Source organism: Typopeltis vanoorti, chromosome 2 (genome assembly GCF_054136105.1).
Source record: "Typopeltis vanoorti isolate ZY-2024b chromosome 2, IOZ_Tvanoo_1.0, whole genome shotgun sequence".
NCBI lineage: Eukaryota > Metazoa > Arthropoda > Arachnida > Uropygi > Thelyphonidae > Typopeltis > Typopeltis vanoorti.
The window spans coordinates 12,453,987-12,481,190 of NC_143550.1; the positions used below are offsets into that span (position 1 = coordinate 12,453,987).

General features: G+C 36.2%; 1 protein-coding gene and 1 pseudogene across 3 annotated transcripts in view; one reads left to right on the top strand and one right to left on the bottom strand.

Moving 5' to 3' along the window:
* LOC150108820 (actin-1-like) overlaps nucleotides 1-27,204 on the top strand; it is a 379,189-nt gene that overhangs the window by 297,023 nt on the left and 54,962 nt on the right. For all 3 annotated transcript variants that reach the window (XM_090403503.1, XM_090403511.1, XM_090403519.1), the window contains one exon: nucleotides 6,714-6,878. In XM_090403503.1, the coding sequence (XP_090259629.1) occupies nucleotides 6,714-6,878 (165 nt within the window). The remainder of the gene's footprint in view (nucleotides 1-6,713; nucleotides 6,879-27,204) is intronic.
* On the bottom strand, nucleotides 24,463-24,912 carry LOC150108821 (transmembrane protein 222 pseudogene; annotated as a pseudogene).

The following is a 27,204-nucleotide window of genomic DNA, read 5'->3' on the forward strand; positions in this document are numbered from 1 at the left end:
CTCCAAAGATACTAATGAGATACTAAGGAAGAAAAGGCAACAGAGAGTGGTTGTTAGAATTTTTCAACTTTTGTTGGAAATTTGCTAAAATACCCAGCATATGGAGGAAAATTAAAGTAATACCTATCCTGAAAACTGGTAAACCTGCTGAGGACCCAAAGAGCTACAGGCCTATAGCTCTTCTATGCTCAATGCTGAAGCTGTGTAAGAGGTTAATCTTGAACAAACTAAGTTCAGAAATAAAGGGTTGATAAAAGAACAGGCAGGATTTAGACCAGGAAGATCATGCACTGGACAAGTAAATACAGTTGACAGAGGATGGATTTGAAAGGGGGGGGGAGTAGCAACAGGAGTTTTATTTATAGATTTGACAGCAGCATATGACACACTAAATCTTAGAAAGCTTATAGTCAAAATCTACAGCATGACAAACAGCTATTGGTTAGTGGAGATATTTAGGTCGCTGCTGTTCAGCAGGAGATTCTTGCTTTATTTTCAAGGGAAAAAGACCAGATGGCATATTCAGAAAAAGAGTCTACCTCAGGGAAGTGTGCTATCCCCCCCCCCCCCCGTTTTCAATATATATATTTATGAAGAGCTGAATGACTAGAACTGAGATTTAAGTAAAAAGGTTTTAATATAAAAACACGACTAGTTTCGGCTTGTAACAGCATTCATCAGGTGACATTATAAAAGAAAGATAAAAGAAAAAACACTAAACGCTGAAGGTTAAAAAAACTGTGAACAACATAGTCTCTATACATAATTAGCATGAAAACGTTTGTAGTTGTATTTAAAGTTGTTCTTTCATTTGTTGCATTGTTGGGAGAGCGCGTGCTTGCAGCATCACGTGAACACCAGTACATGATTACAGCTGAATGACTATCTCCGAGGCTATAGCTCAAGTTATTATTTAGATGAACAGGATTGAAGATGATTTCTCTAGATTCCACGATTTTTCTCTCTAGTTCAATATTGCAATGGAAGACGTTAGTAGATTTTTCCCAGCAGACTTTGCAACTTTGGTTTTCATCATTAGGATTAGCCGAGGAAACGATATGACTTGATACTGCACTGGCTCGCTGTCTCTTGTAAGTAATATCCCTCATGTTCTTCCATATGCAATTCGACAGATTTGTCTGTCTGTCCAAAATAAGGAATATCACAATAACACAATATTTTATATACACTGGGGTATTTGAGTTGACGATGACAAGGTTTTGGGTGGCTTATTAAGAAACGGATCTTTGGAAATAGAGTGAACAAGGTTCTGATATTTCTTAGAACTTTTGCTAATTTATGTGAAACTGTACTTATGTAAGGAATAGATATATTGCCTTTGAATCCATTTGTTTCTTATGAGTGATGTCCAGAAGGATTAAGAAGGAATTTTTTAATGATTCTCTTGGAATATCCATTAACTTCAAAAGAAGTTTTCAGATAGTTTATTTCTGTAAGAAGTTCATTTGGGTCATCCAGAAGAGAACGGCCTCTATGTCCCAAGGTGGAAATTATTCCAAGCTTATGAGGAGGGAAGTGATGGGACTGACTATGCAGATATCTGTTGGTATGTGTGGGCTTTCTATATATCGATATTTTGAGTTTACCAGAAGAGCGAGTCAGTTTGACATCAAGAAAAGACAAGGAATTATCCGTTTCAAGCTTGGCAGTAAACTTAATACTTTGATGTCAGCTATAGAGATGTTCGAGGAAAACCATAAGGGATTCATGTCCATGGCTACAAATAATGAAGACATCATCTGCATAGCGTTTAACAGTTTATTTTAACACCAAACTTTAAGTGTTAAAATAAAGGAAGAGATAGCCTTGGTTTCAAAATCCTCTAAGTAAATATTTGCAAGTACAGGGGATAAAGGATTACCCATAGCCAGTCCATGATTTTGTTTGTATATATTATCTTGAAATTTGAAGTAACTGGACCTGATGCAATGTGTAAGCAAGGCTAACATTTTTTGGATAACTTGTTCTTGAGTAATGTTAGGACTTCATCTGTGGGGTTAGTGGACAAAGAAGTTATGTCCAAGCTAGCCATGATGTCATCTTCATGAACTGTAATATCCTTGATGTATGTAACATCACCTTTTCTTTTCAATAAAAAAAGAACTATAGTGGAGAAACTGGAAGAATCTCTAGGTAATGAAAGTTGGCATACCTTTAATACATACCGTGAATCTCAAGCAGCCACAATACAATATAATAACAAAGTAAATCTTATAAGTAAATTTGAAACATTAAAAAGAATGCAAAATAATAGGAACTTCTCAAAACCATACATCAATATTGACAAAGTCGTTATCAAGAAATCTTCTTATATACTTTCAGATCTAGAAAAAAGCATCCTTAGTAAAGGTCTAAACTTTTCTCCTTCCCCAAAATTAATACCAAAGGAGACACCACTTACAAAAATAGAAAAAACTACTTCTTTTCTCCCTCCACAAGATGCAAAACTTCTACGTATTGAATCAATCTTTATTATCAATAACGCAAAACCACCTGCAAATAACATTACTTCAACAGAACGCAAAGCTATTAAAAGTATAAAAATAACGGAGATATAATTATCCTTCCTGCAGATAAAGGCAATGAAACAGTCATTCTCAACTCTGAAGATTACCAGAATAAAATGCTTGAATTATTACATAATGATACCTACTCAATACTCGAGAGAGATCCAACTTGTGAACTTCAAAATCATACAAACAGCTTATTAAAAACAACTGAATTATCCTGAAACGTTCACTTATCTCTACACTCTCTCCATCCGTTAATTCCTCGCATATATGGTGTTCCTAAAATCCATAAAGAAAACACCCCATTAAGCCCAATTGTAGAAGGTATCAATCCTCCAACGTACAATCTTTCAAAATATCTTGCCAAATACCTAAAATGTTTTTCAGGCAAGTCACCATCCTTTATCAAGAACACTACAGAATTTGTTACATACATCAAGGATATTACAGTTAATGAAGATGACTTCATAGCTAGCTTGGACATAACTAATTTGTTCACTAATGTCCCAACAGATGAAGTCCTGACATTACTCAAGGACAGTTTATCCAAAAAAAAACGTTAGCCTGCTTACACATTGCATCAGGTCCGGTTACTTCAAATTTCAAGATAATATATACAAACAAAATCATGGACTGGCTATGGGTAATCCTTTATCCCCTGTACTCACAAATATTTACTTAGAGGATTTTGAAACCAAGGCTATCTCTTCCTTTATTTTAACACCTAAAGTTTGGAAACGCTATGTAGATGATGTCTTCATTATTTGGAGCCATGGACATGAATCCCTTATGGTTTTCCTCGAACATCTCTATAGCCGATATCAAAGTATTAAGTTTACTGCCGAGCTTGAAACGGATAATTCCTTGCCTTTTTCTTGATGTCAAACTGACTCGCTCTTCTGGTAAACTCAAAATATCGATATATAGAAAACCCACACATACCAACAGATATCTGCATCGTCAGTCCCATCACTTCCCTCCTCATAAGCTTGAAATAATTTCCACCTTGGGACATAGAGCCCATTCTCTTCTGGATGACCCAAATGAACTTCTTACAGAAATAAACCATCTGAAAACTTCTTTCAAAGTTAATGGATATTCCAAGAGAATCATTGAAAAATTCCTTCTTAATCCTCCTAGACATCACTCATAAGAAACAAATGGATTCAAAGGCAATATATCTATTCCTTACATAAGTACAGTTTCACATAAATTAGCAAAAGTTCTAAGAAAATACAATATCAGAACCTTGTTCACTCTATTTCCAAAGATCCGTTTCTTAATAAGCCACCCAAAACCTTGTCATCGTCAACTCAAATACCCCAGTGTATATAAAATATTGTGTTATTGTGATATTCCTTATTTTGGACAGACAGACAAATCTGTCAAATTGCATATGGAAGAACACATGAGGGACATTACTTACAAGAAACAGCGAGCCAGTGCATTATCAAGTCATATCCTTTTCTCTCCTAAGCCGGCAAAGGTTGGTCGATTGGTAGAGCCTCTGCTAATAATGGTGCAGTTAGTAGTTGGAAGGGGATCAATCGTTCGATGCCGTTGGCACACTCTCCTTCGATGAGTCTTTGGACTCCCTGGAGGTGTCAAATAATAATAATAATCCTAATGATGAAAACCAAAGTCACAAAGTCTGCTGAGAAAAATCTACTAACATCTTCTGTTGCAATGATGAACTAGAGAGAAAAATCGTGGAATCTAGAGAAATCATCTTCAGTCCTGTTCATCTAAATAATAACTTGCTCTACAACCTCCCAGATAGTCATTCAGCTGTAATCATGTACTGGCATTCACATGATGCTGCAAGCACACACTCTCCCAACAATAAAACAAACGAAAGAACAGCTTTAAATACAACTACAACGTTTTCATGCTAATTATGTATAGAGACTCTCTGTTGTTCATAGTCTTTTAACCTTCAGTGTTTAGTGTTTTTTCTTTTTTCTTTCTTTTATGATGTCACCTGATGAATGCTGTTATTACAGGCCGAAACTAGTCGTCTTTTTATATTAAATCCTTTTTACTTAAATCTCGGTCTAGTCATTCAATTTTCATAAAAATATGTATGTTAACCGAGTTAATGATCATTCTTTCATTTATATATATATATATATATATATATAAACACACACTAATGACCAACTTATAAAACCCTCAAGAACCTTATATGCAGATAATCACCCAATAGCACAAAATCCTTTGATGACATTGAGAAGCAGCTCACACAAGAACTAGAAACCCTTAGTTTATTATAAGGAAAACAAACAGACCAAATTCCAGTAAAATCCAAATGCATCTTTTTCATCTGAATAATAGGGAACCAAGGAGAGTTGAATGTAGAATGGAATGGTATGAAATTAGTCAATTATCCAAATCAAACTTACCTGGGTGTTACACCAGATAGGACCTTAAATTATAAGTGACACATAGAGAAGACAGCAGCTAAAACTCAAAACGTAATATTCTGTGCCGATTAACATCTCATGGTGGGGTGCAAGTCCACAAGTATTGTGCACCCCTGCACTGGCACTTTGCTTCGACAGCTGAGTATGCTAGCCCTATTTGGGAAAGATCATCACATGTCAAAAGTATTGACAAAGTTCTTAATGAAACATGTCGGCACATTGTCAGTTGCCTAAGCCCACAAAAATTGACCATCTATACTCACTGTCTGGTATTGCACCTCCTTACATCACAAGGACTACACAGGTTGGATATGAGTGGAAACAGCTAAATGATGAATGACATCCTTTGTATTGACATGTTGCAGTACATAGGTGGCTATTAAGGAAAAGTTTTATTCACTCAGTGGAATCATTGGTTGATTCCATAAAAGCTACAAGATCAACAATGTGGCAAGAACAATCTCCAGAGGCTGTGAACTTAAACAAATCTCTTCCTTCTGGCTTATATCTAGACTGGCAAAGATGGAAGACATTGAATAGACTTCATTCTAGAATGGACAGATAAAAGCAAAATATGGCCAGTTGGGGGCTACACAGACAATGACAGCTGCTCATGTGGTGAAACACACACCATGGAACATCTTCTGCAATACTGCCTGATAGACATTAATAATATATGTAGAGAAGATTTAATGCAGTATAATGAAACAGCTTTAAAGTATATTAATCACTGGATGAGTGAAATTTGACATATTATGTTTTTGCATAATATTTTATGCAAGTGGCATTTTTGTCTTTTAATGTATGTGTTTAATCCCTATTCTTTAATGTCTATTTCTTTAAATGTATGCATTTAATCATTTGTATGTATGCTCTTACATTTCTATAGTTTGCACACAAAATAAATAAATTATATGGAAGTAGAAGAGAGGGATCTGGTCCTTGCAATGCATGTGGCATATACTTGAAAGCCTTAACCTACACTTAAGTTATAAGAAAGGAGTGGGTTTACAGAAACTGCAGATCTTGCTTTTGAGACCAAACATGGCAATAGCTACTTCAGTTCTCCAATAAACAATGTTGTAATATGAGAGTCGTCTATTACCTAGAAGGCTAGTTGGCATTTCCTCTGTCTTGAGAAGATATGTGTATGCCTTTGCAACAGCAATTTTTTTGGATTCACTACAGGTTTATTTATGGAAAATATCTGCCACGTGAAAGTGGTGCTGGCTTGGCTGGGAGCATTTATACATTGCCCATCACTACCCCTAATTAGCCAAAAATTGTCTCAGTGAATCAGAGGAATCATATTTAAATGAAGAATAATTTTTAAATCGAGTGAATTTAGTATGAATATTTAGTTTGATGTATTTGAATTTAACTGGTTTGGGATTAATCTTGCTTGACTTAATTGATTTTAAAATTTGATTTTAAATTTAAATGAGCTCAACATATTCTTTCTCATTTCTTGCATGCCTTTCATGATCAGTTAATATTTTTTCTGGAACTTTTGATCCTGTGATAGAGATTAATCCTATCTGTATATTACTGTAAGAGATTAAAAACAAGGTACTGGAGTTATTCAAAATGGATACGAATTATGCCTTGAAAGTCTTAGCTACTAAGTGTTGAATCAAATTAATATTAATTTTGCATTATAGTTTTGCTGTATGCTTTTCATAGAATGTTACATTGTTTACTTTTATTTTCTTATAAAATAATGTTTGTCATCTTTAATTTTTATTTATTTGCTTTTTAGTTTAACAAATGATGTAGAATCCTTCTTAGTGAGATATTTAGTGGAACAAGCTTGCTACGTTTCTGAAAACTACAAAGAAGAAAGAATTCGTGCTTTAGAAAAAAAGGATCTAAAGCAGAAAGTAATTCCAGTCCAGCCATTCTTTGAAGAAACATTACCATGGAAGTGAGTTTTTTAAGATAGTAAAATATCATTACTTTCACACGTGCCACAGTAAAATATATTTTACAAGTAGTTGTGTGTTTGTCATAACTATTGGGCTGAATTGAAATTAATTATTGATACATTCTATTTTACACAATTGAGTATAACGGTTTTCCAAACTTGGGATAAGGCTATCGTTATGATTAAGGTTTGGTCAATGAATCGGAGCCTTCAGTACTTTCTTTGAATAGCCTTTCATATCTGTTCGTAGATCTGTATAAATGTTTGTTTTCTCTTTGAATCCTATTATTAGCATTTTCAATTCCATGCTGGGCCAGGCCAGAACTCCATTTATTTTTAAATCTACATCCTCAAATTTCATTCACATTAGAAAAAAGAAACATAAAGTGGAATTTACTTTCTTGATGTTCTTTCCAGCAAACTGATTGATTTCTACTACCATCTACAGAAATCCAACCTTTACAGGACACTACATGCACAGTACATTAGAACACCACCTATCTCAGAAATATGGCATCATGAAATCCTTAGTGACCACAGCACACAGGATTTGTACTTCGGAAATGCTGCTCAAACAGCAATTGAAAACCATTAAACACCTCTACTAAATGGATTTAATCCAAGAATAACACAAAAACATCACTCCAAGACAACATCAGTGATAAGTACTATACCTTACATCATAGGTGTCTCTAAACAAGTTGCAAAGATTATAAAAAAAATTTTAAAAAATACCAACCTTCAAACCTATTAACCATGGAAACATTACCATGGAAGTGAGGTTTTTTTTTAAGATATTTACAATTTGCAAATTCAAAATTTGTTACCTTTCCAAAAGACACTCTCAATAATGATGCTACCAGGAGTATACCAAGTCCGATGTTCATGCAGAGTGTCATACTCAGCATAGAATTAAATGCAAACCATAGGATCCAATGAGAAAATGCAACGTTTACACAGATCTAAGTACAAATGTGGAAGGCTACTCAAAGAAAGTACTGAAGCTCTACTTCATAGAACAAACCTTAATTGTAATGATTGTCTTACAATCACAAAAGTTTGGGAAATTGTTCTACTCAGTTGTGTAAAATAGACTGTATTATAATAATTTATCATTTCAGCCAAATAGTCCAAACATTCAACAACTTGTATTGCAATAGGAATTCAAATTCAGCACATGCGTAGTACTGTTGTTAATATTCCTTACTGTTCACCACTCTCGCTGATGGTGTGTTATTATTATTATCATCATCTCATATCCATGGAGTTAAACGTACATGGAAGGTACACATCACACACAACCAACATTGCCTTAAACTGATTCAATGTTGCCTATGTTCACGACACTCGGGCAATGCATTGCACTCACCAACCACGCTCCATGCAAAGAACTTGCTCCTCGTTCCTCTGCTCATACCCCTCTTAATACAATTTCCAGCAATGACTTATTGTTCTATAATCCCTCTCCCATTTTGCAAAAAATCTCCTCTGTCAGCCTGATAACAACCCCTGACTAGCTCATGTCTTAATCATATTCCCTCCTCCTATTCATGAGGCTTTGCAATTTTACATTCTTTCAATCTATCCTTGTACCCAATGTTCCAAAGACCACTGACTACCTTTGTGAATCTTATCTGGAGCATTTCTAACATATCCTCATCACCACAAAAACCCTGAAACCAAACCTGTGCACAATTATTCATTTGAGGCTTCATAACCTCTTTGTTTTTGCATGTCAGGGTCCTCTGCATCATTGTCATTATCAGATGTGATGTCTTCACAACCTGCAATGTGGTTCCTCAATTTTAGGTCCTTGTCCACCACTATCTCCTCGATCTCTCATCTCGTCTACCTCCTTTAAAGTTCCCTACCCAAGTGTATACTTTACGTCCCATTGCTGCTTACCAAATTTCAAAACCCTACACTTTGCAACATTGAACGGAGAGTTCCACTTACCTGCCCATTCATGCTATCTATTCAAGTCCTCATGTAAGGCCACAGCATCTGCCTGACTCTGTATTGCTCTTCCCAGTTTTGCACCATCAGCAAACAGCTACATATCACTAGTTAAACCCATCCCAATATCATTGATATACAAATTGAACAGCGGTCACAAAACTGACCCTTGCAGCACACAACTAGTGACCTTTCTCTTTCGGGATACCGCACTCCCATATACAACTATCTGATACCTATCTGACAGCCAGTCACTGATCCAGCTCAGAATTCTGTTACCCAATTTCATCTGTTTCAAATTATTTACCAGCTTCTCATGTGGCAATCTATTAAAAGAATTTACAAAATCCAAGCACATCAGTATATGTGCATTTCCCCTATCCAAGGTATTTGTCACCTTGTTAAAGTACATAAGTAGTTAGTAAAACATGATCTCCCTTTAACAAACCCATGCTGATGCTGATAACCACAGAGAATGCTGATGTTATCAACCCATTTTTGTATCGTACTTCTCTCCAATACCTTCATCACAACTACAGATATATATAGATTGGCTTATAATTAGTAGCCACAACTTTATCACCACCTTTGCAGTGGAACAATTTTATCTTCTTTCCACTCCCTTGGAATCTGTGCGGTTGTAAGGCTAAACAGGCATGCCATTTCCCTGGATCATTCCCTTAAGACAGGTGTTAATATATCATCAAATCTTATTGCCTTATTGACATCAAGGTTATTTATTTTCTCAAATACCTCCTCCTCACTCACAATCAAACCATCCTCTCCTATGTTCTCTGCACTTTCTCATGATTTTTCTCCAAGAATGAAACACCCTTACAAATTGATGCCTGAATACCTCAACATCTTCTGCAGCACTTACCATTTTACCACTTTCATCCATTAACATCATCTTACCATGGTTGTTCTTTCTTCTACTTGCCACATATCTAAAAAACCTCTAGGGTTTTTCTTTGCCTTATTTGCCAATTCCTGCTCATACTGCGCTTTTGTTTTCCTTACTGAGTCACTCACTCTCCTTTATACACTTCATGAAGTTGATTATTACCATTATTCATCTTGTACTGCCTCCAAAATCATTCTTCCAGATGTAATGCTCAAGCGTTTCATTCATCCATTTTACACCTACCTTATTCAGCATTTTGACATTCAGAATACATTCACACATCCATCAAGTCATTTTCGACTCCTGGTGATTCTATGAACGTATGCTCTCCATTCAGATCTGTCCCTGGCCATATCTTTCAGAATTTCCAGGTGCATTCCAGTTGCTTCTTTAACTCCACCGACCCATCTAATTCTTGGCCTTCCTCATCTGCTTCCTACAACTTTAGCAAGCATCATCATCTTCTCCAGACTGTCATTTGCTCGAATAATATGTATGGCAATTTTTGCTTGATGATCATATCTTCAAGGGAGCACTCTGGCTTTATTCTATCTATCACTGATTTATTAGTTTACTTTGCAGTTCATGGTATTCTTAGTAAGCGTCTCCAAACCCATAATTGAAATACATCTATCTTCGTTAAAGATACCAAACTATTTTAAACCTGGTTTTACTCCAAGTTATACCCAAGGTAAAATACTTTCTACATCTATCTTCCTTCTTTCACTCTTTCTCAGGGTCCAACTTTCACATCCATACAATACCACAGGGAATATCATTGCTTTCATAATTCTGATTTTTGTTGCGAGGGTAATATCTTTAAAGATCTTGCTTAAATTTGTCATTGCTTTCTTTCTGAGTAATAATCTTCTAAATTCTTCAATACAATACCCATCTTTATCAATTTGGGATCCTAGGAGCACAAAATTGTTAACTACTTCCATTTTCTCTCCATCTACTTCAAAATCATTGAGTTCACATGTTGCCATAACTTTTGTCTTTTTGAGGGTAAGTTTAAGGCCACATTTATAACTTTCTTCTTTAACTTTCATAATAAGTTCCTCCAAATCTTCTTTGCATTCTGCTAGCAAGGTGATATCATCTGCATACCTCAAATTATTAATATTTCTTCCCAGTGGCGTAGCTAGAGCTTTTGCCATCCCTCTCAATACACACCAAAAATACTACAAAAAGTCAAAATAACATATAGGGAAATAAATTAAAACACTGTTTATTTTTAAACTGAAACTTTAATTCAAACATTCTTGCTTTTCTGTTAGCAAAATTGTTGATGACATTGTTGAAGCCTATTTCGTCACTATTCTGTTCTATAGACAGTATGGCAAGATTTCTTAAATGCAAGGTACTCGTTGTAGATCTTAGGTAATTCTTAATCAATTTTAATTCAGAAAAATTCCTCTCAAAACTAGCAACACTTACAGCAATTGTGAGGAAAATTTGCAGTAGTATTACAATATTTGGAACTGAGTTCTCGAGATTGTATTTTAGAATAAACTGCAAAAGTTCAAGAGGACCATCCTTCCACATCTGTTTCATCTTGCATAGCAGCAAACAGAAATAAAATTCTGAAGTCTTTTTCTCTCAACGAGGAACTCTTCCTTATTAATGTCATCGTGATCATGATTTAGTTGACATATTTATCATTCAAAAGATTCGATGGAGTAAGGAAGACATTTTTCAGCAAGAACATGAAGCTGTTGAAATGACATGGTGACTTCTTGGAACACTCTGTCCAGTGAAAAAAAAACATTTTTCTCCTCAACTCAGTTTCGTATGACAATTCAGCATCTCGTGATTCTTTACCTGCCATCAGTTTCTTCTTTCTACACTGACGATCCATGACTATTCCCAGATCATCACAAATTTCTTTGGTGTAAGCTACTGAATTGTTAACTACTTCATCCCTATTTTCAGTTAAAAATGCTTTTAAAGCCTCTAGGTTTGTCACATTCATCCTTTAGTTTGGCATTAGACTTGTGTGTCGTTAATTTCTAGGACGGATTCCCACAGGCCAAACAGGAAGGAAAACAATTGTAATGCAGCAAGCAGTACGCCAGCATCTGACCTGGTAACTGTTTTCTTCTTCACTAGTTAAACGTTCTACAGCACTTAAGATTTTCAAGTAATTTTCTTTTTTACAACACTCACAGCATCTCCATGTGCACTCCACTAAGTTTCTACTACATGCTTGACACTTTGACCAGTGACCGAAGTCAAAATATCCAAGCGATGAGTTGAGGAAGAAAAAACATGAAGAAACATTCCACAGTTCCAAAAAAGTTAACAGAATTCATAACAACAGAAGCTGCATGTACACCCACCAAATTCAGCGACTGATTTGTACATGTGACAAATTCTGCTTTTCCATTAATTTCCTTGGTGCATCTCTGAACGCCAGTATGTTGACAAGCTATCACAGCAACATTATCATATACTTGTCCTCTCCAATTCTGAATATCAATTCCATTGTTTTGTCATTTTTGCAAAATCATAGTTGAAATATTCTCGGCGGTTTTTCCTTTTGTTTCAATGAAATCAACAAATAATTCCACAACCTTCACTTTATTTCCATCGTAACGTAAAACTTGGCTCATTTGACCCTTATGAGAAATATCAAGGGTGCTGTTGAATATCATAGAAAAGTACTTTGCTTCTTTTACTTCCTTGATAACTTCTTACTTTGTCTCCCAAAATTGCTATAAACTCATCCTGAATAGTTTTCAATCGCCATGCCATTTGTTTTATTGTTTTATTTTTAAGAAATTGAATTATAGTATGACAGAGAAATGTAATGGTTTTGTTATTTTATTTATTTTAGTTGGAAATATAGTTGTTAAAAACTAATTATTAATTAAGTAATAAAAATTACTAAGTTAACATAAATAAAAGAATCATTGTAAAAGATTAGTCATGTGGCTCATGTGAAAACCTCCAAAAAAAATGTTGCCGTGGACTGATCCCCCCCCCCCCCAGCTACGCCCTGTTTCTTCCAATAATTTTAATTCCAACTGAAGACTCCTCCAGCCCTACCATTCTTAGAATGTATTCGCTGTACAAGTTAAACAAGTACGGAGATAAAATACATCCTTGTCACACCCCTTTACCTATTGTGAAATACTCAGTTTCTCCAAGATCTGTTTGGACAGTAGCTTCCTGTTCATAATGAAATGCTTTGGTACTCCCATTGTTCTAAACGCATTCCACAGTTTCACAAAATCTACAGAGTCAAAAACCTTACTATAGCCAAGAAAACAAACGCAGACATTCTTTTGATATTCCTATGCTCTTTCTATTATCCATCTCACATTGGTGATATGAACTCTTATTATTATTATTATTCAGGCCTCCATGGAGTCAAAAGACTCATCGTGGGAGGTCCTTCCTAAGAACATAAAGTCTGTCAAGATTCATCGAGGGGAGGTCCCCCCTAAGAAACACAGTCTATCATACTACTCCTTAAACTCATTGACCGTTCTCGCTCTCACCACTCTATCATGCAGTGCATTCCACAGTTCAACAACCCTCCACGCAAAGAAACCACTCCTCACCCTCTTGTTCACAGTTTCCTTTCATAACTTCCAGGGATGGCCTCTTGTCATCACTCCTTCCCGCTGTTCAACCAAGCAAAAGAACTCCCCAGTGTCAACCCTGTAACCACCTCTCAACAGTTTAAAAGTCTCAATCATATCACCTCTCCTTCTTCTATCCACCAAATTCTGCAGTCCACATTCCCTCAGCCAATCCTCATAACTATCCTTGTACAGTCCTGAAACCATCTTTGTCATCCATCTTTGTATCCTTTCCACAGTTAATTTATCCCCTTCAAATCCTGAGGACCAAATCTGAGAATAATAATCCAAGTCTGGTCTGATCAGAGACTTATACAACGGAATGATAACCGTTTTATCTCTGCAGGTCAGTGTCCTTCTCATAATTGCAGCAATCCTCTGTGTTACCTTCACCACCTTTGCAATATGTCTCCTAAATTTCAGGTTTCTATCAATCATCAACCCCAGATCTCTTGTCACCCCTACTTCCTCCAGTATAACTCCTCCCATAGAGTATGCAGCATCCCATCGATGTTTCCCAAACATCAAGACCTTACATTTTGCTGCATTAAACTGAGACCCCATTCATTTGCCCATCTATCTAGCTTATTCAAATCCTCTTGCAGGGCTGCCGCATCTGCACTATTGCTAATAATCCTTCCCAGCTTTGCATCATCTGCAAACAACTGAACATTCCCCTGGAATCCACTGACAATGTCATTGATATAAAGGTTAAACAATATAGGTCCCAACACTGAGCCCTGTGGGACCCCACTTGTAATCCTCTGCCTGCTTGAAACTGCTCCACCATACACGACTCTCTGATACCTATCAGACAGCCAATCCTGAATCCAGTTGACCAATCTGATATCCCGACCCATGTGCTGCAACTTAAATATCAGCTCATCATGTGGCACTCTGTCAAATGCCTTCGCTAAGTCTAAGAAAATTGCAGTATATGACTTTCCCTCATCTAATGTTCTTGTAACTTTATTATAAAAGGCTAGCACATTGCTAAAACAAGAGCGCCTTTTCACAAATCCATGTTGACTCTCACAGATAACATTACCCTCATCTGCCCAATGCTGTATACGGTCCCTCACTACTTTCTCCAATATCTTAACAACTACTGATGACACACAAACTAGCCTATAATTAGACACTTTCAATTTTTTATTACCTTTATGCAATGGCACTATCTTACCTTCCTTCCATTCCCTCGGCACCTTTGCCGAAGCCAGACTTTCTTTGAAAAGCCAGGTTAAAGACACTATCAGTTTCTTAGCACATTCTCTCAAAACTCATGGTGAAATACCATCCAGTCCCAAAACTTTACTGACATCCAGAGTACTCAGTATCTGAAACACACTCTCCTCCTCTACCTCTAAGCCTCGAACTAACCCTATCCCTCTAGCATTAAAACTGACTCCTCTAGGATGAAATACTTCAATAAAGTGTTCATTGAACAATTCCACTATGTCCTCTGTATCAGTCACTCTATTCCCATTTTTATCCCACAGTATCTTTCTTCCACAGTCATTTCTCCTTCTACTGGCTACATAGCTAAAAAATTTCCTAGGATTTTCTTTGGATCTTAGGGCCAATCTTCTCTCATATTCCAGTTTCGCTTTCCTTACCACACTAGTCCCTCTTCTGGCCTGTGTCTTATATTCTTCATGCATCTTCTCTTCACTTCTCTCCTTATATCTCTTCCATAGCCTCTTTTTCGCATGCAATTCCTGTTTAGTTTGTCATCAACTTTACTCCAAATTGTGTCCTCTTCTTCACTCATGGTATACAACTTACCATTGCTGCTAACAAATATTCTTTCACAATTTTCCACGCACTAATGATATCCTGGCCTTCCAATTCCTCCCTCCATGAAACTTCCCGAAGTCGACGTCTAAGACTATTATAATCACCTGCATTGTAATTCCACATAAGTTCCCATCTCTTTGATACTCCTGCATGTCTATTTATTTTCCAAGTCAAAACCATATGGTCACTCTCGCCAACTGGTGGGAGAGATGTCCACTCAGTTATTATCAACTCTTCTGATGCTATAACGAAATCCAAAACTCTCGTTCCCTCTGTTACATGTTGCCTAAGACATTTGTCCCTCCAGAATTCTAGAAATTCCATTCCCCTATTGCTACATGCATCTTCCTCTCTCCAATTTATACTACTGTAGTTAAAATCTCCCATAATAATCATTCTTCTTGCACTTGCCAAACTTAGCTGTCTAAACATCTCCTGGTCCCCATCCTCTGTGCTCCTGGGTCTGTAGCAACACCCCACTAAATATCCTGTCTTGCCTACCTCTACCTCACACCATTGTTCCTCTACCTTTTTGAAATCTTGCCTGTTCATCTGGTATTTCTTTCTTCATGAATGATTCCAGTCTTTTCTGAATGATCTTAAGCAAAGACTTTACTTGCATGAGAAATCAGTGCTATAGTTCTGTAATCGAGCACTCTCTTGCATTGCCTTTCTTCAATAAAGGTATATAAACTGATTCTTTCCATTCCCTAGGCAATGTAGTTGTGATCGAAATTCGCTAACATAGAACTGTTAAAATTTTAACTGCCTCTTCTCCCAGGGCTTTGATCAGTTCAATAGGTATTCCATCCCCTCTTGGTACTTTCTTACTGGATATCTGTTGCAGTGCCCACCTCACTTTACTCTCCAGTGGTACTGGCTCCTGTGTATAATCCTGCTCTTCAAATTTCTAAGTAATTTTGGGATCCTATCTGTAAATGGCTTCTGTATACTCTTTTCATCTTTCTTTGATGTCTGCAGCTTCTGTAAGATATATGTTTTGTGTTTACTTTTCAATATTGTCTCCTTGGCACTAAACTTCCCTGTTAGTTCTCTGATCTTTTTGAAAAGATCTCTTGTTTTTCCTTTCTTGTTTTGGTCTTCTATTTCTTGGTATTCCTAGTTAAAGTATTTTCCCTTGTCTCTTCTGGTTTGTCACTGAAGCTCTGAATTCAAATGCTGTACTACCTGCAAATTTCTTGTGGTTTTCATTTTCCTCCTTTCCTGAGCAGTTTTGGTGGTGTTTTCTGACAGCAATTTAAACTTTTTCTTCTTACAAACTTATGGAATATTCTTCTTTGCTTCTGTTTTAATTATATCTTTAATCTCTTCCACATAGTTCATCTGGTTCTCTTTCACACAAATTGAGCGTGTTGAATCTGTTCTGTATACTAATATTGTATTCAGCTAGTATGTTTCCAAGATCATCTCTGATCGACATTTGTGTTGTTTTCAGTTTCCGTAATTTCACATGTATTGAAGCCACTAATTCATGGTCTGTTCCACAGTCTTCACCTGGAAAAGTCTTGGCAGACTGAACTGCACTTCTCCATCTTCTTTGTCCAAGTATATAGTCATTTGATTTCTGTATTGTCTAATTTACTGTTTTGAATAATTTCTCTCTTATTCCATATAAGTTTTTTATTCAGTTGACTTCCTAATATACCCGCTTTGGTGATATCTTTTGTGCTGTTTAAAGTAAGTGTTAACAACAAACAAAGAATTCTCTGCACAAAACTCAACCAGTCTCTTCCCTGCAGTGTTGTGAATACCTAAACCAAAACGACCTGTTATTTCTTGTTCTTCAGTTTCTCCCACTTTTGCATTCCAATCTCCAATAAGTAGCAATAAATCTTGCTTTGGTGTTGCATCTATCACTTCTTGTAACGTGCCATAAAATTCTTCTATGTCTTCTTCTGGTGCCTCTGTAGTGGGTGCATAAACCTGTATTATGGTCATATTTATTGGATGTCCACTGACTCTGAGAGAAATGATTCTGTCACTCACTGGATTATATCTAATACATACCTAGCCATCTTTTTCCTGAGTAAGAAAGACACTCCATTTTTACGGCTTGTCTCATGCTCTGAGTAATACACCATATAGTCCTCTTACTGAAAATGGCCCATTGCTGTCCATCTAAGTTCACTTATTCCCAATATATCCAGCTTCTTGTGCTCCATTTCCACATAAGGTGGGAATACCCCTATAGCTCTCGGGAATCACGGCCACTGTGAATGAAATGTGAATGAGTTAGTGCTCGGGTGGACCGAGTGCCACTCTGTTTGCCCGAGCCGGGCCAGAGGAGACAATGGATATCATGTATTGGCAATCATATGCTCAGTCATTGGTCGTATGCAATGCCATAGTTTCTATTCTCAAATCGTCTACTCAACCCCCCCCCCCCCCCCGATTAAATCTTGAGTGCTTATCCCCAAGATTAAATCATCTGGTCATCATCAAATTTCTGACATGTACCCTCAGGATATGATTGTACTAAATGAAAAACTTACATCATTACTAACTTCCTATCTACAATTTTCCTCTAAATCAATTTGTTACCTGTCCAACATTATCAGATCTAATATTTCAATCTTCTAAGGCACTTTTTATTGTAGCAATTCTCCTATATTTTGTATTTTCGTCTGGGTCTTTTCCTGCCAACCTGGCAGAAAACATTTGTTTTGCTAATCTTTCCTCTCCCATTCTGTTCAAGTTCTTTCCTAATATCCTCATTTGTAATATGATATTACCATTGATGCAATCGGTCCATGCCCCTTATCTTTCTCAGGACTCTCATATCTGTTGTCTGAAGTGTCTTATTTCTAACCCAGCTCTCAGATCCATAAGTTAAAATTGGTTTGAATACTGTCTTGGAGACAGCTAATTTACTGTTTTGACTAATTTCTCTCTTATTCCATATAAGTTTTTTATTCAGTTGACTTCCTAACATACCAGCTTTGATTCTGTTGTCTATTTCCATGTTTAATTTGCCATCTTCATTAAAAATTGTGCCTAAGTAACTGAAATATTTTACTTGTTCTATAGGTTCTCCATTCGCAATGTAGTTGATATTTTCAATGTTTATTCTATTTTCGTTGCCTTTGTCTTGTTACTGCTGACTTTCATACCATATCTGTTACAACAGTTATTCAATTTAGTCAGTGAATCTTGCAGACTTGTAGCAGATTTATTTAGAAGTATAACATCTGCATACAGCAAAGAGCTGAGATTAACATCTCCAATTTTGATGTCAGGTTTAATACCATTTTCCTACATAATGTGATCCACGTAGATAATGAATATACAGGGTGTCCCAAAATTCACGCAAGAAGTAATTTTGATAGAAAACACAGGTTTTTAATTAAAAATTGTAATTTCTTATTGATTCATAAAGTATACATATACGGTTATGCATGGAATAGCATATTGGGTAAATGGCCTCCACGGCTTTGCTGGCACATACGCATTCTTTTGTCGAAATTTTCCATGACCGTTTTGCATAAATGTGGCTGAATTTCGTTGATACAGCGCTCAGTTTCCTCCTTCAAGGCGTGGGTGGTCATGGGCTTGTTGGAATAAACCTTAGACTTCAAAAAACCCCAAAGAAAAAAGTCCAACGGCGTTAAGTCACATGATCTATGTGGCCAATTCTGATCACCAAAACGGGAAATTACATGACCAGGAAATGACTCATGCAGTAATTGAATTGTTTCTCAGGCTGTATGGCATGTGGCACCGTCTTGTTGAAACCACATGTCGTCCACATCCATATCTTGCAATTTAGGCACAAAAAACTGCATTATCATGTCGCGATAGCGAGCACCATTAACTGTTATTGCCTTACCAGCTGCAATTTCAAAGAAGAATGGACCACTGATGCCTCCAGCCCAAAATCCACACCAAACAGTGACAAGTTGTGGATGCATTTGTTTCTCAACAATCACTCGTGGATTTTCTGAACCCCAAATGCAACAATTTTGTCGATTAACAAAGCCATCAAGATGAAAATGAGCCTCTTCGCTGAAGATGATTTTGTTCGAAAAATAAGCATCCACTTGTTGTTGTTCCATAATCCATTCAATGAACTCTCTTCGCTGTGTGCGGTCATTTTTAATAACCCTAAACTATCAGCTGTCATGCTGTCTTTTTTTTCTCGTTGGCAACACTTTACCGCACAAATGGTGCTAAATTTAAATCTTGTGTGAATTTTGGGACACCCTGTACATCCTTGTCTGACACCAGATTTAACATTAAACCATCTTCCTGTACTTCCTTCAGTTGTAACTGCTGACTTACAGCTCAAATAAAGACTAAGTATTGCTTGATATAATGCCCCATTGCAATGGCACCATGCAACTGCAGCATTTTGAATAGCCTCTCTCTTTTAGCACTTTGTCATATGTCTTTTCCAGATCTGCAAAACTTAAATACAGATCTTTGTTATATTCCTATGATTTCTCAATTATTTGTTGTAAAGTAAAAATCTGATCCTGACAGCCTCTATTTGGCATGAATCTAGCTTGTTCTTCACCAAGTTTCACTTCCACAGTTCTTCTCAACCATTTCTTAAGTATACTTGCATAAATCTTACCAGGAACACTCAGTAGAGAAATACCTCTGTAATTCTCACATTCCGTTTTATTCCCCTTTTCATATATGGGTACTATGAGAGCTGTACTCCAATCAACTGGAATTCATCCTTCTGGAATTCGTCCAGGCCTTCTAAGCTATGCACTGCATAGTTCAGAAGGCCTGAACAGAGGGATGAATGTGCACTGTAAGACTTTTATACTTCCATACTTGGGTATTTCTGGTTGAATATCATCTACTCCAGTTGCCTTTCCACATTTCAGGCTTTTGATGGCTTTTTCTATTTCAAATATGGATATATATTCCTGATTGCATGCCTGGTTAGTGTTTTCTAGCACTTTGCTGTCACTGATTGTTTCATTTAGCATTTTGAAGTAATTATTCCATACTTCAAGAGAGAAGGTGTTAGAGAGGATTTTGGATGGTCTAGAAAATGTACAAGACTGGTGGAGACATAATTCAAAAGTAATTTTAAGCAGTGCAGTTGAGGTGCTTGGTGAAACATGAAGAAAGATTACAGAGCAGAAGGAGGGTTGGTGGTGGAATAATGACGTACAAGAAGCAGTGATGGCTAAGAGGAAGTCAAAGCAGAAGTGGGACGAGTCAAGAGTGGAAGAGGACAGAGGTGTACGAGAGAGAGAAAGCAAGAAGCCAAGAGAGTTGTTGCACAGGGGAAAGTCATGCCATATGCCTTTATGATCAATTAGAAACAAAGGAAGGACAGAGAAAGATTTATTGATTGGCAAAATGTAAAAATAAGCCTTCAAAGGACATCGTACATGTGAGGCAGATCAAAGATGCTGAAGGATGAATAAAATGGAGGGATGTGGACATAAGAAACAGATGGAGAATATACTTTGAGGGACTTTTGAATGAGGAAAATGCGAGGACTCACAGAGAAGATGGGCAGCCTTTTGAGGAGATGGTGCAGAACGTCAGTAGAGTGGAAGTGAAGGAGGCCATGAAGAGGATGAAGAATGGAAAATCAGTGGCCCAGACAGGATTCCAGTGGAGCCATGGAAGGCTCTGGGGGAAGAAGGTGTTGACCTGCTGTGGGATCTGTTCATGAAAGTTTGCCAACAGGAAAATATACCTGAGGAATGGAGGAAAAGTACTCTTGTCCCCATCTACATGGGTAAAGGGGATGCACAAGACTGTAAGAATTGCAAAGGAATAAAGTTGATGTCCCACACAATGAAAATCCTAGAAAGGGTTCTTGATGGAAGACTGAGGAAGGATGTGGAGAATGCAAAGGAGCAATTTGGCTTCATGCCTGGCTTATCGACAACAGATGCTATCTTTGGGGTACAACAGATAATGGAAAAGTTTTGAGAGAAGCAACGGGAGCTACATCTGGTATTTATTGATCTGAAGAAAGCGTATGATAGAGTGCCAACAAAAGAAGCCAAGTGCAGGAGATGTACAGAAATGTGAAGACAAGTGTTTGAACCTGCCTGAGAGTGACAAAGTTTTCCAGTGACAGTTGGCTTGCATCAAGGGTCTGCATTAAGTCTGTTCCTGTTTAATATTGTGATGGAGGTGGTGATGGAGGAATATACATCGCATATTGGCGATGTGTCCCCTAAATTTTAGATCCTTACCAATATCACCCCCAGATCTCTTATTTCCTCTACCTCCAACAATATATTCTCACCAAGCATAAATTCTGCATCCCATCTTTGTTTTCCAAATTTTAAAACCTTACATTTTGCAACATTGAACTCGCATTTCCATGCCCAATCACTCAATTTATTCAAGTCTTCTTGCAAGGCCAGAAGATCTTCACTACTCTCTATGGTTCATCCCATCTTTGCATCATCTGCAAACAACTGAATATCTCCATCCAAATCTTTGCCAATATCATTAATATACAAGTTAAATAGTAATGGCCCTAAAACAGATCCCTGAGGCACTCCACTAGTGACTTTCCTTTTCCTGGATATCGCACCTCCACACACAACTTGTTGATACCTATCAGATAGCCAGTCTCCAATCCAATGCACTAATCTAATATCCAACCTCATCTGCTCTAGTTTGACTGTCAACTTTTCATGAAGTACTCTATGAAAAGCTTTTGTGAAATCCAAGTATATTACTGTGTATCCTTCTCCTCTGTCCAAGGAAACAGTCACTTTATTGTAATAAGTAAGTAGATTACTAAAACATGACCTCTCTTTAGCAAATCCATGCTGTCCATCAAAGATTATACCATTGTTGTCAACCCAACTCTGGATCCTATTTCTCACAAGCTTTTCCAACAACTTAACCACAACACCTGACAAAGTGACAAAACTATTTAAACATTCAAGAGAAATGAACTATATATATAATGAGTTCTGAAAATTATCCCAACACATTTCAAGATTATCAAGTTAGTGTATTACAACAAGTAAATGATAGTACTCTGTATATGCCATGCTTAAGGGAGGCTTGTAGTGCTCACACACACGCACTCAATACAAATACACAAAAGCACTGGATGTGAACATTGTAATATGAAACTACTTAAGTATTAGAGAATTAGGAAACTTTCATATATAGATGGCTAATTTAGTATTACAGAATTAGGCAACTTTCATATATAGATGGCTAATTAAATAGTGATGCAATCTATAATTAATGGTTCATGGACAATTCATTGTTCGGAGAAAATTCGCTGAAATCGTTATTCGCTAGAAAATTGAAATGATATTGCATTGATATCGAGATATAAAAAGTAAATGCAGTGCAAGATAAATTTCACAAAATATAGTTTTTTTTTATGTACCATTTGTTTAGATTTTAATTAGATTTTCATATTTTTACTCTTATACAATGAAAGTAGTATTTTATTGATCGGAGCGTTTCCTAATTTCTGTTTATTACTTAAATATTATAGGTTCTGCTGATGAAATATTAATATTTACAAAACTGGAATAAGTATAGGGAGAAGGGCATCAAAATTAAGAATATTTATTCTGAAAACTGTTCATTATATTTCTGTGCACTTACACATCCATCCAGATGTGATATATATTATCTGAATTAATTTGGAAGATGAGGTGTTTCAATTATTGAATACACATGTAATTTGAAAATGACTCCACTATTCCTGCATATGAAATATATATTGTATGCTCTTTTCATTTACAGAGCTAGTTTAAGATCATAGATGCACTTTTGAGTAATTATATTAAAGAAAAAGATAATAAAATTACACAAATCCTATCATCATTATATCAATCAGCATAAGCTAAATTGCCATCTGATGCTTCAGTACTAGTATTTTATAACATTAAGAAATTTTAAATTTCATATTTAGTCTTCTTTACTGAAAAAAAAAAAAAAGAAAAAAACAAGCTGCATTCTGAATTAGTTCAGATAAAAAAAATATATCTCCCCTGGATGGATGTCTAAATGTGCAGAACAGAAAAATAGTGAATGGTTACAATAAATATCCTTCAATATTGTGCCATTTCTCCTTAACTATTCTTAAATATTTTATTCTAGCTAGTTAAGAGGTATATTATTATTATTACTATTATTCAGGCCTCCATGGAGTCAAAAGATTCATCGCTGGAGGTCCTTCCTAGGAAACACAGTCTATCATACCACTCCTTAAACTCAATGACCATTCTTGCTCTCACCAGTCTATCAGGCAATGCATTCCATGGTTCAACCACCCTCTAGGCAAAGAAACCACTCCTCACCCACTTGCTCCCAGTTTCCTTTCATAACTTCCAGGGATGGCCCCTTATCACTCTTTCCTTCCCGCTGTTCAACCAAGCGAAAGAACTCCCTGGTGTCAACCCTGTAACCACTTCTCAACAGTTTAAAAGTCTCAATCATATGTAAATAGTTAATTATAAATATTAGTTGGATATAACTATTCTCCCTAAATATTCTTAAATATGGTGCTCTTTCTCCCTAACCCTAAATATGTAAATAGTTGACTATAAATATTAGTTGGATATAACTGTTCTCCCTAAATATTCTTAAATACGGTGCTCTTTCTCCCTAACTGTCCTATCCCAGTTCTGTAACAATTATTATTCCATCTGGAGAACATGTAGTAAAAAAGAATATGAATAACTTTATACGGAATAAAAATTTTCAGAAAGCTAAATATAATTAAAACATTATTATTATTATTTGAAACTTCCAGGGAGTCCAAGTACTTTTCGAGAGAGGGCACGTGCCCTACAACCCTGTCTTCACCATTCAATCACCAACTGATGGCAACTACACCAATGCCATCTACTGACGACCACCACGTCTATTTCCACAGACAATCGCAAACATCCCATGTCCATAGCAGGATTCGAACCCACAGCCTTTTGACTTGAGAGCCGATATGCTATCCACTAGGCCAACTAGGCCGGCCTTTCTTAATTTTTTTTTTAAATATTTAAAATATTTCTTATATGGGAAATTTTTTTTTTTCCCCACATATATCCACGATGAATGCCTTCATACTGAATAAATATTTTCAAAAAGCTAAATATAATCATAATATTAATTAATATATAAAATATTTCTTAAATCTTTAAAATATTAAATTTTTTGAAAATTATTTCTTATATTGTATTTTTTTTACCCTCATGTATCCACGATGAATTTTCGTGATGAATTGTCATCAATCAACTGTTCGGACATGATAATTAATTACAAAGCATACTTTAACATTGAAATGTAATATTAAAGGAATCTGTGAAATTTTTAAAAAATTCAATAATTAACTAATTTTGGAGATTACTATACAGGTTTAAAAACATTGCTGAAGTATAAGCGAGAATGATAATACAAGAAATAAACGCAGGCAGATTATTATTAAAAATGGCAGCCATGTCTTCAAGAAACCAAAACCACTGACATGCCTTCCATGTATAAGCATTAGAAATGCCAGTTTTTCTATACTGCAGTTCTTGGAATATGGAAAATAATATATTAAATTCAAAGCCAGTGCTACATGAGAGTGGCAATTATTGCAAAAAAAATTATGCATATTATGTTTGTATTCCTCCAAAGCTTCCATTACCGCTTGATGCCATCCATTAGGCCCTCTTTGTGCAGCATAAGGATCGAACTGCCAATAATTTTTTGGATGTCCAAATGCCATATCTTCAGAAATAAAATACACTCCAGCAAAGTCGAGAATTTTCCCAGCTGACATACCAATATTATTATTATTATTAGAGGAATAAGTACAAGCCATTCTACTTATTCCAAGCCAAGTAAATAAGTACAAACCATTAGAAAAAAGAAAACCAGGACGTCATCTTAAAAGATTCAACGATGACTTCTAAGGCCGGAACAGGCCACGCTAGGCCTAAATCCTTGATAAGCATGATGATGATGATTATTATTATAACGGTGTCTCCATGGAGTCAAAAGACTCATTGCAGGAGACCCCCACATTGACACATTAACCATTATTTTCACAATAGCTATCATACTTCGCCTTAAATTTATTCACAGACGAAGCATTTACAACCACCTCTGGCAATGCATTCCATCCCTTCATAACCCTCCAAGTAAAAAATCTAGTCCTAACACCCATTTTAAGCACACTCTCCAGGGATGGAGATTATGTAAGAGTTCTCTTGTCCCTCGTTCTCTCCTTCCTGCACTGGTCTTAAAAATGTCATCAGTATCAAACCTGTAAAATCGCTTTAATAATTTATATGCCTCTATCATATCTCCTCTCCTACATCTATCAGCTAATTTTTGGAACCCACAGATCTTCAATCTATTCTCGTAGGGAACATCCCACAGACCTGCAACAATCTTTGTAACTCATCTCTGAATCCTCTTCACTATTTCTTCATCACCAAAAATCCAGGTGACCAGATCTGTGCACAATAGTCCAAATGCGGTCTTATTAATGGCCTTATAAAGTGGAACAATAACTTCCTTATCTCCTTTTAGTGTTTTTCTTCAACAACCATGTAATTTGATGTGATGTTTTGGCAATCTCTGCAATATGCCATTTAAACTTAAGTTCTCTGTCCACAATAACTCGCAAGTCCCCTGCCTCGTCAACTTCTTGCAGCTCAGTTCCGTTAATATACTAAACAGCATGTGATCTCATCCTTCAAAAGTGCATCACCTTATGCTTAGCCACGTTAAACTGACAGCCATTTACCTTAGTCCATACCGTCAGCCTATTTAAGTAATCCTGCAAGATATCTACATCATCTGAATTGACTATTGCTCTTCCTAAGTTTGCATCATCAGCAAACAAGTGGATAATTCCTTTCAAAGTATTCCCAATATCATTGATGTACAAATTAAACAATAGAGCACCAAGCCCTGAGGTACACCACTAGTCACTTGCCTTCAGTCTATACCTTGGATCCGACATGTTAGTCACTACGATGTTCTTAAACAAAAAATAGTTGCTAGTCGATATCTAATACAAATATAGAGAAAATTTATATTTATAGACTGCGCCACTCTATATCTGAATTAGTCCAAGAATTGAAGACAAATCAACCCTCAACTATTTCTCCTTAATATATATGTACTGGCCGAATATATTTAACTAACTTAATTCACCCGCTTTGGTTCGAATATTTTATCAATGGTGCAGTAAAAAAAAGATTCAGGCAAAATACAACTTTTCATTAACAAATCAAACATTTAATTTTAGAATCACAAATTTTACACTTAAGATCAAATCACTAATTAAGTTATTACAAACATTTTAGCTTCTCTGATAAGTACAATCATACAAACTCAGACAATGGTAAATCTGTTATCTCTAGTACAGTCTTCTCACAGTTCCTTAAGTTCCAAATACAATAAAATTTGCAGTAACACCTCTTCACAAACAAACACTTTTAAATTTACACTTCAGCTAATTTCCGCAATAGTTACTGTTAGTATAGGGAAATTCTAGGATGAAACTCACACACTTCTCTGTATAGAATTATTAAAGGTTAGAATAATCTTACCGATAATCTTTTTTCTTCATCTAATGGAACTGAACTGCATTCTTATACGTAAACACTTTTTATAACTGTAAACACTTAACAGTATACGGCACTCATTAAATAAATCTTCTAAGCAATAACTGAATTAATCATCGGTCACTATACACGTAAACAAACGTTCTTGCATGAAGTACTACTGATCACTCGTGAACTAAGGCAATACACAATAATTCCTCATCTTGAGGTTTTATATGCACAGTTCTTCATTCCTCCTGCATTCAAATAATTCTTTAAGCACTATAATTAAAACACAGCTAACGGTAAACTTCAACTTCACAGCCTCTACTATTCTCTAGAAACTTCGTACTTTGCTTCAAGGTTCCGTATGTCCTTGAAAGGTCGGCGCTGAAATTAAATCTCAACTCAAGTATCGCTAGTCTATTTAATAGTCTCTCAGCTGTTTTTCGTAGCTATGATTGTTATTCTACAACTTATTAGCTAACTGCTTCTCGACTAGTAGATTTAAATGAGCTGTTTGAGTGACTTGCCGACTCTCTAATATCGCACTCTGA